The following is a 12,999-nucleotide window of genomic DNA, read 5'->3' as shown; positions in this document are numbered from 1 at the left end:
CATCTTGACCCCTCTTTCCTGGCTAATCACCTTCATCTCTACAACTAGCAAGATTGTCAGTGTGGACAGATTAACCTATTACAAAAAATAAAGGTGTAAACAGTTTATCAAAATGGCTTTGATTAAAACAAAAAAAACGTACACACTCAAAAATGAATAAAAATGGCAATTACAAACAAACAACAAAATGTTGCTTTTGAATCTAGTATGAGACTTTGAGTTCTCTATAGTTAAGATTGTAAGGTAGCTGCCGGAAATAGGGCATTCTTGGGGGGAGATCCCACTAGATTAGTAATTTCTTTCTTTCAAGAGCAACACAGCTTCAGTGAGAAAATATGGGCTTAATCCCTGGTAGCAATTGCAGAAATCAACAGGCTTTCCCTCACAGAAATGCATGTTAAGGTTTTAAACAGTGTCAAACCAACATTAAAGTCAAGAAACAAGCCAATTTCGTAAATAGGAATTAAAAATTGTGAATAGGAATAATGGCACCAAAGAAGTCCAAATCCGATTTGATTTATTACAATTTTTAAGTAAAATATATCTAAGAAAGGTGCACAGCGTGTATTGCTGCAGGTGACTGGGATATAGGCACGATTTCAGGCAAACTCCATATTTGTGGTGGTCCCACACTGTAGCTTGATGGGGCTTCTCAAGGCCAGATACCTTCTCTGGTACTTAGTAACTGTTTTAGAGCTCAAAATCCTCCACTGCTGTAGATTGTCAGGGCTCCAGGAGGTCCCAACTTTTGTTAGGTGATGGATGTCTTTCTCCTATTTACTCCTAAAGCTCCCAGATGGCTAGGGAGGGCTCTCTGGAAAACAGCTCAACCGCTTTCTTCAGGAAGGGTCCCAGAATAGTCCATTCTAGCTGAAGCCCTTGCTGTACTCTCAACTGGTTGGCTAGAGCTTCCACGGAGAAGACCTTCCATTGTCCTATTTGCCTCTGACACTTCCAGAGCCTCTTGATCTGACCCTTGAGAATCACTGACAGCTCTTGGAGATGAGCGGGGGGCAGGCGAGACCTTAATCCTTCATTCAGGTAGCCAGACAGCAAGAATCACCACTCTTGATCATCAAGTCCAATTGTGTCTTGAGGAGCCAGTTTTGGTAAGCTTTTTTACAGTGGTCACTAGCCAGTGATTGGTGAAATAACTTAACAAAGTCTCAAGAAAATTCCCACACACCACCCATTCTTCTTCAGAAGTTGTTCCTGTGTGCTTTACTGCAACCAATCCTAGAAAATCCTCCTTTGGCAGCCTTTCAAGATGGCAGAATGCCATTGTGCACAGTTCTGACTCCCCCACACAGGGAGTGTAATATGAAAATGAGAGCAGTTTCCTGAAAAACTACTCCCTGGCAGGATCTGGCCAGGAGTACCCTCCTATGGTAAGCAGGGACATCATGGCTGCGAGTAGATCTGCTTCAATGTACCCCATGACACTTAAAGTCTTTTACTTAAAATTTAAATATGCCAGATGGGGTTGGTGAAACTTTCACTGTGTTTAGAGGTCAGGGCTCATGTTCTGAAAGACTGAATTGCAGTCTCCCAGTCTCCCAGTGCCCAGAGTCAGAAATGCCAGCCAAATCTCGGTAAATAAACATGGGTTACACCTAGAGTGCTGCCCATAACTACGCTTCCGATTTATACTGCTGAACTGTCCTTTGAATGCCTCTTGAGTACTGTCATACCAAAGGGAATGATGGTATGGTGAGCAAAAAAATGATAGATTTAGGCCCAGATCTCTGTACTGGGTTGAATGTATGACATTGTTCTGCATTCTGTCCATCAACTGTTGTTTTTGCATTTGTCACCCCGAGTGGGACGGGTATGCTCAGACGTGAGTCCTGTGCTCTCCATGCCACTGTAATCAAGCTATCCTGGCTGAAGAGGGGTGAAACCCCGAAACCAGTCCTAGGATGCTTGGTTCCAGTCCAGGGAGGACCTGGCTTGGCAGTTCGGGCTGGGCTGTTCTCATGAGGCACAGGGTCAAGACTGATTTGCATATGGCTGGGTTCAAACTAGAATGGCATGGTGAGCAAAAAAACGATGGATTTAGGCCCAGATCTCTGTACTGGGGTGCATGTATGACATTGTTCTGCATTCTGTCCATAAACTGTTGTTTTTGCTCTTGAGTGCTGTCAGGCAGCAAAAGTAAAACATTTGAGTGATATTCAACAGAACAACAAAAAAACTAGGCGCCTACTGATCAGGCTGTAGTTGATGAGGGACATCTGGGACATAGTTTGGATATTCAAAAAAAGAGACAATTTGAAATTTCTACAAGTGAGGTAGTAAATAACTTGGAATACTGTTGATATCCTAGATGTCATCTTAGGAATGTCTTAAAGCGCCTGAATGTTGATACTTTGGCAGCTGGTACTTGGCTGAGCTTCTGGAGGGGCTACTGATGATATTTCCTGTAAATATCCAATAAACCTGTCCTTCATTATCAACACACTCTGATAATTTCAGAGTTTAATATCTAAATTACAGTCTAACCGTTTTGAACTCCCAAGTCACACTCCATTTTGAAAACATTCAGTTAGCCTGTCAGCCTTTGGTCCACATTCAGCATGTCATTATCTTTCGCAGAACTTGTGAAATCATTTCAATCATAGTACCATTGTCATCTAAACACTGATTTGTTATTTCGTTGAGCGACGCAAGTCATCAACAGGTTTAAATGTAGATTTGTACGGTAAACATGTCGTCTAAGTTGAAGTATTTTCATCTTGCTGGTTTAGACCGGTTGCCTCTCAGATATTTTAAAATCCTCACTAGATTTTGCAATGCACTCTAAAAGTCATTGGTCAATACCCTATATAATCTCCAAGAATTGATCATTAGGGTGGAGAAGCCGTTGTACTAGGTTATCACGAGAGGTCCTGCCAGACTGCCAGAGAATCTACTCTTAAGCCAAGAGTCGCTCCAGTGATGAGTGGAGCTGAGCCCAGCTGTGCGTTTCTGTCTAGAAAATACACACTCTTTCCTGGTGAAGTCTTAATAACACAGCAGATCAGCTATAAAAAGGTATACAGTGCACAGGGCCCCAAGAAACTCTAAAAGCAAATTAGCTATTCCATGCTCTCAAAGTGTAGCGAATAGAAGTAGCATTAGGGTGGTAGGCTTCTAGTAGCATTTTATTTATGTTAGAACTGTTCATTCTATTCTTGCTACTAGCAACATGCACATGTGCTGTTTCAATTATATTCAATGTGGTTGTGTATGTATTGTGCAACAGAATGATACTGTAGAAATAAGCACTTTAAAATATGTGGTGTCTTTCTTAGTGCTGTGCTTGTGTGTTATTCTAAGAACAAAATTTGGTTTGAAGTACCACTGTGTTCCTGAACCCTTTATGAGACGGTTAGTTATCCAGAAAGAAAGAAACACCATGCTTGCAGGAATGGAGTGTGGGGCTGCAGTAAAAATGAACTTCCTCACTCAGTGATGGTGCACTAAACTAAGGACCTGATTTAGAGTTTGGCGGATGGTTACTCCATCAAAATGTGATCAATATTCTGCCTACTGTATTATAAGTAAGGCTCCCTGTTTTCAGTTTTTACGGATTTTTACAGATAAATACGGACAGAAAACAATGTGCTTTCCGTCTGCATTTATTTTTAAAAGTGGATAAATACAGAAAATTGTGCTCCTTTTAAGTGACTCTCCATGCTGTCTTTGATGAATTATAGGCCATCAGTGGATGTATTGTTATGTAATATTTCACAGCGTAATTAGCTAAAACACAACAGACGTCAAAGTATAAGTCGGTGTCTATCAGTTAAATAAATATGGAAATGTATAGTTTTTCAACTTCATTTATACGCAAAACACAAAATAAATCTGGATAAATAAAGATAAAATGGCCCAAAAATAAATCTGGATAAATACAGACGGAAATGTTAAAAAAATAAATACCATAAAACTGGGGGCCCTAATTATAAGTGCCATAGGCTATAATGCACTTATTATCTGATGGACGGGACATCTGAAACATTTGTGACTAGTATACAACCCGCCAATCTCTAAATCAGGCCCTAAGTTATTGTACCGTTGGATTAGGAACCCAAACCCTGCAAACTGGGGTCCTTGAACCCAGAATTTGTAACAGAACATCTTGTCCAACATTGTCCTGAAAAAGAAATAGACTTGTTGCTTTCATCTCTAATACGAATCGTTACAGAAGCATTTTTACTTCAAGCCTTTTGTTGTGCTTCATCGCCACTAGATGCCCGTTCTTTGCAGGTACAGTGATCGTTTCCCTAGAATTATAAAGGGGAAGTCGAACTAAATTGGTAGGAAAAGTTACCTGCACTGATCTTCATTTTTCCTATTATAGATGGATTCGGATTTATCAGTTCTAATATTCTATCTCTCATTCATTCTGCAGCTTAAGGTTTTCATCAACCTGTTACCTTATGTTGTGAGAACTGAAAGCAGAACAAGATGACAAATGTATAGTGATTGAGACTGGATAGTTTGCGGTACCTTGTTCATGGGCACATTCAAAGTTAAATATAAAGCTGCACATGCTTGTTATATTTCCTCAGTAGAGGATACATATCAATTTCATTCTAGAACATTAATTTGCTTTTCATTTGCTAGTTGGACATCATAGGCTCCTTTTGTTCTTTGTAGGAGATAGCACCCCAGCGGCATGTTCTTCCTCATAGTCCTGATATGAACTTGTTTTTAAGGACAATTAAAAAACACCTACCTACAGAAGTACAGGAGAAACAGCTTTTGAATCCCAAAGCTTTATCCAGTGATCAAGAAGATTCAGAATGTTTTTTTGGTAAGAAGCTTTTGTTTTTGCTTGAATGTGCCATGCTGATTATTTTGCAATTTACTAGGTGATCAGAGAACAACGGTGCGAGAAGTAACAGAAAACAAGACTAGTGATGTTTATAAAGTTTCTCGGTAATTCACCATAAGCCTCTAAATCACAATTGCTCACCTTTCCAGTTTTAATTGAGGTGAGGTATTCATCTTGTAGGCACCTTGTTTCTCTTTGTGTGTCTAGACTGTGCTACTTTCCTCCTTGGCCAATCAATTGATGCATTGATATCAAACAATACCATGGCTGTTTCTAACCCTTTGAGGAGGGCATCAAAGAGCACACAGGCTGTAGATGGTTCTCTTTGCTGCCAACAGTAGTTAGTAACAGCATCATAAACCCTTGCTTAAATTGTGATAACCTTCTCTAAGACTTTCTACAGCATTCGTGCCTCTTTAAATGTTTTAATACAACCTTGATAATGCAGGCAGGCACAAAGAAACTAGAATTAATATCCTATACATTTCAACTAATCATTATTTTCTGATCATATACTTCCTTTGTGTTGTATGTTTATTTAAAGTGTCTTTGCATCTCTAAGAAAGTGGGATATTAATTAGAGTGGATGTGAGTCCACCCAAAGGAATAAGACCACAAGCTTGTCCGGATAAAACACAGTTTCAATAATTTAAACCTTAGCTCAAGCGCCCTGTTAGCTTTGACATAGAGCAAACATGCTTAACTTAAGAAAATGTATAAAGTATTTAGCAGTAACAAAACAGTTAAAAGGCTAAAACACAACACAATAAAAGTCTTATAGACAATTTCTAAAAATAGAGAACATTTTAATGAACAAAATAACAAAAATCCAATAAGGGGTATTGAAGATATGAATTTGTAAAGATTTAAGGCAAAAAGCGCCAAGACTATGTAAGCTGCCTATCAGTAGTCACTGTTCACAGTTGAAAGGAACTTGCGCACAATATCACCAGCAGTGCAAGGGTGGCAGACTGTATCCTTCTATGTCCACGCAAAGCGGAATAGCCATTGAACGAGGTCCCACTAAAGCTGTTAGTTTTAGCAGGAAAAGCTCAGAGCGGGAGAAATTCAGGTTTCAAAGCTCCTTTGCCCTGTCAAGATTTTTTCCTTCTAATTCCATCTTTTTTTATGGAGCTCAAAATCATCCTGTGGGGCAAGCCTGTAACTGTGTCAGACGAAGACCCTTCGAAATCAGACCCCTTTTTGCAAGAACTTGCTGACCCTCCTAGGGCCTTGGAAGTCCAAAAATGTTATAAGTCCCAACTTTTCAAAGTTTCTTGAGCAGCTCCTATTTGTCGCTTCCAAGGCACCCAGGACCTCAGAGACAGCACTTTGGGACAAGATTCTCTCCAGCGCAGGCCACCAGCAGGGTCAAGTTCAGATCCAGTTTCCACAAGGCTGTTGGATACCTCTAAGAAAAGGAATCTTGCTGCTTATGCAGCCAAGTGACCGTTGGAGTCCACATCTTTTTCCTGGGTACAAGAGGGAGCAGGTCCAGTAATTCAGGGCTTCTCTTGGGTCACAAACAGCAGGTTTAGTCTTCTTCTGATATCCAGCGAATCCAGAATGTGTTAGGCAATAGGTGCCTGCAGTTTTCATAGTTATGCCTGGCAGAAGCTGGTGGGTGGTGGTTACTCCTGGCCCTTCCCTAACCAATGGGGTAAACATTCCTAGGCCATGCCCTACCTACTGTTGCAGTAGACCCTGTTTGCTTTATGCAAACAGTCACAAAATGACATGTGTTAAGGCATTTTCAAGATAGCAAAAGCCTTCAGCCACACTAAACTTGGGCTCTCTGGGCTGGTGGTGTGAGTAGGGAGTTTACTATGATATAAATCTGACTTCACCATTGGATTGAATTTTTAATAACTAATAACAATATATATATATATATTTTTAATTGGTCATATTACAGAGATACAGTATTCATGTTTAATATCGTTACCCAATATTTCTCTATGGGCCAGCCAGCCTACCAATAGTAAAAATAGATTTTGGGTGCTACTCACTGTAAGGACATGGTAACATTACCTTTCTACATGTCCCACTTTAAAATGCCATGTGGGCTACAAGGTCTACATATAGGGAATTTATGAATATTTAAAATGGATGTTTTGACCTGTCAATATTAATCATTTTGATAAGTTGAATTGTAGTTTTTACTCTGCTACAGTATGGATACAATTATTGTCCTAGAGCCATGTTTCCCTTCTCACAATAATAATGGCATAGTACGTGCTGCAGTTTACTAGTGAGATTGAACTTCCAAGTCCTGAGTACATTTTGTACCACATACTAGGCACTTATTGACATGCTAAATATACCAATTAGGAGTATGCCAATTAGACCATGTTTAAAAGGTAACACAGGCACTTCAGTGCTGGTTTGCAAGGGTGATGTGCACAGAGCTCTTTAACCAGCAAGACAGATAGGGCAAACATCTGAGGGACTTCATGTGAATGATCATCATTTCCCACAGGGAGGCTGATTGCAGAAATGTTCAATATACTGTGCTGTGATCAACCTCTGTTGTTCATCAGGTGTATAGCCTCTTACTGTTTGCAACACAAAGTAAATGCTGCATTTTAACAGACACCACTGTTGAAAAGTTGTTGGAATTATGCCTTTTTCACAGAGTTTACTCATCTTGAAGGAAGACTGCTGGCTACCAAATTAGTCTATTGAAATCAGATCAGATGAGCATAAAATAGTTTGCAAGCAGTGGTAACTTGTGCTAGTGGTTGTGACTATTTATTTATCATCATAAGACCTTGACCCAGGTCAAGAGAGAGAAAGGCAGAAAAGGGAGAAACGGGGGGTGGGAGGTCAGAAAACAGTGACAAAAGGTAAAAAACTCAGGATAAAAAATGCCTACAAGAACGAGTTAAAAGGAAAGAAAGTGTAGGATGGTGGAAGAAAAAGGCATGATGTAGAATCAAGATTAATCAGCTTTGAAGTATGCGACCCCTAAGAAAATGTTTGGCTCGTGTGTAATTTTCCTTTTTTTTTTTCAAATTATACACTGTTTCTAGGTCTAGAGGTATGATTCTATATTCCATATTAGAAGGTGTGAGGTTTGTAAGCCACCTCTCTTGCATGCCTTATCATCATGAATGCATTCCAATGGAGCAGTGACAAAAAATGTCAATGTCAGGTTTCAGGAAGTGAATAGAAAAACACATTGTAAATTTGGTGAGCATTCACACAGATGTGACCTTGTGGTTATTCACAAGTACTTGTAATTATTTTCCACATCTAGTTGCACTCCCAAATGTATGCCTAAATGATTTAGGTCTAAGTATTGCAAAAGTACAAGAAGACTCCAAATGTATGAATGGTGTGGAAAGGAATGAAAGCCTTTCCAAGTAAAATTATTTTCAATGAAAAAGAAATCAAATGATATATTTAAATTACACGTGTAGTACAGCAGTACGGAAACGTGGCATAAGCAGATTTGAGAAGAGCTAGTGAATGCCAGAAATGTTTCTTAAAGGACTGTAAGATGTATCTAATGCTGAATGAATATGTGGTATTTGTTTTTTTCCTTAGGTTTTGTATAATAATGGATAGTGAAATAGGTTGATTTAGTCAGTTGATTTTTTTTGAGGACTGTTAATAATGTTGAAAATGTTATAAACAAGAACGGGTATTTGAAGATGTCATTTGTAGTTAGTGTATATTAGAACCTAGATGTCCTCAACGTGAAAAGGTCGGATCTACTAAAAGGTGGTTTTTAAAAGGAGAGGCCAGGCCTGGAAACATGTTGGCCTAGTGACGCAATCTCATGTGGAGAACATATTAGTCAGCCAGTCTGTAAAAACTTTATTCGGCCAATGCGGCCTTAAAGGAGTAGCAGCAATAAACATACAATTAAAACATGATACTGCGAAATCAATAGTATCATGAAAGCAATACAAATCGAATACCAAGGCTGGGTTTCACAAAATAGCAGCAATAAATGTACAGCTAGACCAATTAAAAGCAAATAAAATGTAAAAGACAGTCCAAGGCCATCAGTTTGCGGGTGTCCTAAAATCTCTTCTAATCCTCAGAGGATAACAGATAAGCCAGTAGTCACAGGACACACAGTTTCAGAGGTCAGGGACTGCAAACGTTTAGGACTTTGACTGGCTGGTCTAGAATTTGTAGAGAGTAAAATGGGACGTAAAAGTTTGTTGTAGGAATGGTACAAAAGCTACAGAAAAACAAAGTGCATAGTAGATTGCTGATTGATGTCGCTAGAACAGCAGGGCAGGGACGGGAACCAGCCGCCCTGCTGAGGAAAGGCAACCAAAAACTGAACATTACACAGCCCTAAATGTGCTAGATAAAATCTGTGCTCCTGATTAGGGATTCATGCTAGATATGGTTTGAGGCACTCATGTGAAGTGATCTCCAGGTGATAACGAGTTGTGGTCAGGATCTGTGGAGCTTTTTAGGTTACTATATGTCTGGAAGAGGGAGCAAATCAGGGTCTTAGTATTACTATTGATCTCACTGGGGGAATGTAAAAAATGCGGGGCATCCAGATCGAGAAAAGATTTTCTGATGTATGCTAACCAACCAATATTATTTGTACGATCTAGGTTGATGCACTCAGCTAAAACAAGGTGGGAGAAATTAGTGAAAGGGGAGCTCCAGATTTTAACCCGCAGTAACAGTGGTGCTAATTTAATCGCATCCGCAATGTACGAAAGGCCAACCTCTGTGTTGGCAATAATGTTAGAGGCACTTTTTAGAACGCCGAACAGTCTGGAGAGGAATTTATTTTCAGCTGCTTGTAATCTGCCGCAGTTCAAATACTCTGACTCCCTCCCCATAAATACCCAGAGAGAAACATTTAGCTTTGTAATGATAGATGAGATCTACAATGGGTTTTTGTTTTAGTTTTCTAGCAAATCTAAAAATTGCCCTGGTTGCACTGTCCATTTTAAGCCTTCTCAATTCCAGACGTTTTTCCAATTTAAAATTAGCGTCCAACAGGATCCCTTAATAATTCAATTTTAAAACTTTATTGATGACAGTGTTGTCCATAGTGAACCTGCATCAGGGGGATATTTCTAGAATGGTAGATCATGATAAAAGATTTTTTGTGGTTGAACTTGAGCTTCAAGATTGTCATAACAGAACCCAGGAAGAACTATAACTCGATGGCAATACGCAACAATAATACAGCATCGTCAGAATACAGGAGTGTGGGGACAGGTCAATTCCCCTATTCTAGGCAAGTCTTTTCCTGTATGCTGCAAAGTAAGATCCACAGAATTAATAAAAAAGAGAAAGAGGAAGGGGCAAGAATGCACCCCTGCCTGAACCCCTTGTCTACCTTAAAGCTGAGCATACACACCCTATCTGGACCAAAGCACACCTGGGAAAGTGTCCCAATGTAGCCTCGTAAGAAATTCAATCAGGCATATATCGACTCCAGCTTTGGGCATTAAATCCCACAACCTGCCCCTGTCCATGAGGCCTAACGCACTAGATAGGTCCATGAAGGCAAGATGGAGCGAGCCTCCCCTGGCCTTAACGTACTTCCCTGTGATCAGGAACAGGTTGAGGGACTGTTCTACTGTGCCCACGCCCAACCTGAAGCCGTACTGCACTTTGGAGAGGAAGCCCCTGTCTTCCACCCAATTCTCCAGCTTCTTGAGGTTCAACCTCCCTAGAATTTTGACAGAGGAGTCCAGAAACGAAATCGGACAATAACATGCTTAATCTCCTTTAGTTCCCTTCTTGAAGATCGGAACTATAGTAGATTTCTTCCAAGACGTTGGAATTTCTGAATGGAAAAGGGCACGGAATACATTAGTCGAAAAGGGGTCAAAAAGGAGTGTTGTGTCTAAACACATCAATTGTAATCCGGTTAGGGCAAAGGCCTTAAACTAGCAAGTTACATCAGTCACATATATGGGAAACATGAGAGCAGTGCTAACAGGCTCAGTGAAATCAGGAAGTTCTTACTATATGAGTGTTATTAAAACAACCTAAATTAGAGGATTTAGAGGAAGTATCCTCAAAGATGCAGGAAAAATGGGACAGCCAGTTGGTTGGGGAGATATGACAGATAATATTCAGAATGCTATCTTCTGAAAATAAGGGTGGTTTATCACGTCCCAAAATGCCTTTGCAGCCCTAAGTTTAGCAGCTGAGAGTAGGTCATCCTAGGCATTCTTATTTCCCTCCTTATTTTATCAAGTGTTGCTTTATAAGCCTCCTGCCTGACTTAATTTCCTTGATGTTCCTAGGTGAGGACTTAATTGCCATTTTCAGGTTTTTAGAGGCAGTTGAACAAGCATGGTAAATCCAGTGATGGAGAGAGGGTATAGCACTAAACTAACAGTCATTGGGCTAGACATAGATGTACACAAAAAATTAAAACTGCCCAGGATCATGGACAGTTCAGCTGATTCAGAGACACAACATGATACATCCTTAATCTTTTCAGTTACTAAATCGGCAAAGTATTTCTCAGGGTTTGTTTTTCCACTTCGTACATATCACCTTATTTTTACAGAAATTAAGGTCATCGGAATTAACAGGAGCGGGTGGGTCAGTGGTGATATTATTAGGGGAAATACAAATGATGACTGGATTGTGGTCGCTAAGTTTGGAGGACAAAAGTGCTGAATCCAACACAAAAGGGGATAAGTTGGAGGAAAACAAAATAAAATCAATGATTGAGCCGCCACCTCGGCCCGTAAAGGTTAGAGGGGCACCAAGCCTTTCCTAAGGAAATCTACGTTAAACAGTAAATTGTGCTTTAAAATAATCTGGGTCAAGACTTCCCCATATGGGTTATGCAGGGAATGAGATAAATCCAGTGGCGGCTGATGGGGCAAAGTAGTGGTGAGGTGGGGGGTGTTTAAAAAAACAAACAATAAATAAAAGCTCACTTACCTGGGTACGGCTGCCGCCACTCCTCCATCCTCCCTTTGTTCCTGGCAGCAAACAGGCTCCCAGACTCCTCTAAGCCAATTACGATGCTGCTGTCACCAGCACGATAGCAGCTTCGTGATTGATCTGAGCTACCTGGTTCGGTGCTCAGACAGGGAGTGGGAGCCTGTGCATGTTCTCCACTCGGCTTTGCAATACAGCCAGGTGGAGAAATGCTAAGTGCAGATGTGTGTTTGGCTGGCCCAAGACGGTCGGCAAACCGTCATGTGCTCTTACCAGCCACTCGTCCCACTGGTTCTCACATAGCCCAGCCCTGCCCCGCCCTCCCCCAAACTGCCTCGTACTAAAACTGGGGGCTCCTTCTCCTTAGCGGATAAGTTGCCGCAGGATAAATCATCACCCAGCAAGTCCGAGAGGCCGCAAACACTGTCCCCCAGGAAAGAGCATTTTGAAATATTAAAGTTTCCTACCCATATTACAATTACCCTGCCCGGTGGCTCTCAAGAAAATTCGAAATAAGTATATCAAAATCCCACAATCATTCAGCAGGATAGTTTGTAAAAAAGTTAACGCAAAAACGAATCAAAAGGAAAAAACCAGGAGGACTCAATGGCAATACTTGATACCAAGGGGAAGTCTGTAATACAGTCATTTTCGTGACTCTGAACTTGAGGGAGATAATCACCCCTAACCCACCCTTACACTAGTCATCATTATGAATAGCTTGGTATTGGATGTGGTATATTGCACCCGATACCGATACTGGAAGGGGGTAGGGGTGTTATGTTATTTATCAGATGCAATAAATTACATTTATTTCATGTTTTCCCCCTAAAATTACCCTGTACAGCACTCCACTGCTTTTTGGCCAGGTTTACGCTATAGGTAGACCACATACGTACATACAATAACCCTGTTGCTAAACATAGGCATTATAACTGGCCATATCCAGTCTTTTGGTACTCCTCTAGTGACTATTCAGAAAATATAGAATATTGAAGCTTTTTGAATAACTCTAGGATTGCGGGCTTCTGATGTAGGTGGTTCTTTGTAAACAATGTTGGTCTAAGAGACCAGACAGATTGTGTGATTCTAGTAGTGAATTTTCTGAAATAGCAAATGTTTGTGAATTGCGAAAATACGAATCACTAACAGGCACATGCATCATCATAGGGTTTTGCAATTCCTTAATAGCGATTATTAAGGAATCGCAATTAAGGAATAGCAAAACCCTATGCATGTAGGAATCGCTAAAGAAATAGCGATTCCCACAAATTCCTTAA

The 12,999-nt window shown here is 40.4% G+C and overlaps 1 protein-coding gene across 5 annotated transcripts in view; it reads left to right on the top strand.

Moving 5' to 3' along the window:
* Nucleotides 1-12,999, top strand: part of ZGRF1 (zinc finger GRF-type containing 1) — a 619,324-nt gene that overhangs the window by 246,157 nt on the left and 360,168 nt on the right. For all 5 annotated transcript variants that reach the window (XR_014978114.1, XM_085641436.1, XM_085641435.1 and 2 more), the window contains one exon: nucleotides 4,645-4,801. Coding sequence is in view for 4 of the 5 variants with exons in the window: in XM_085641436.1 (XP_085497562.1) it covers nucleotides 4,645-4,801 (157 nt within the window). In the remaining variant the exon portion in view is untranslated. The remainder of the gene's footprint in view (nucleotides 1-4,644; nucleotides 4,802-12,999) is intronic.

The sequence above is a fragment of the Triturus cristatus genome, chromosome 2_2 (genome assembly GCF_964204655.1).
Source record: "Triturus cristatus chromosome 2_2, aTriCri1.1, whole genome shotgun sequence".
NCBI classification, from domain to species: Eukaryota; Metazoa; Chordata; class Amphibia; order Caudata; family Salamandridae; genus Triturus; species Triturus cristatus.
The sequence above is the reverse complement of the archived record's forward strand: the minus strand, read 5'-3'. Positions and strand labels throughout refer to the sequence as shown.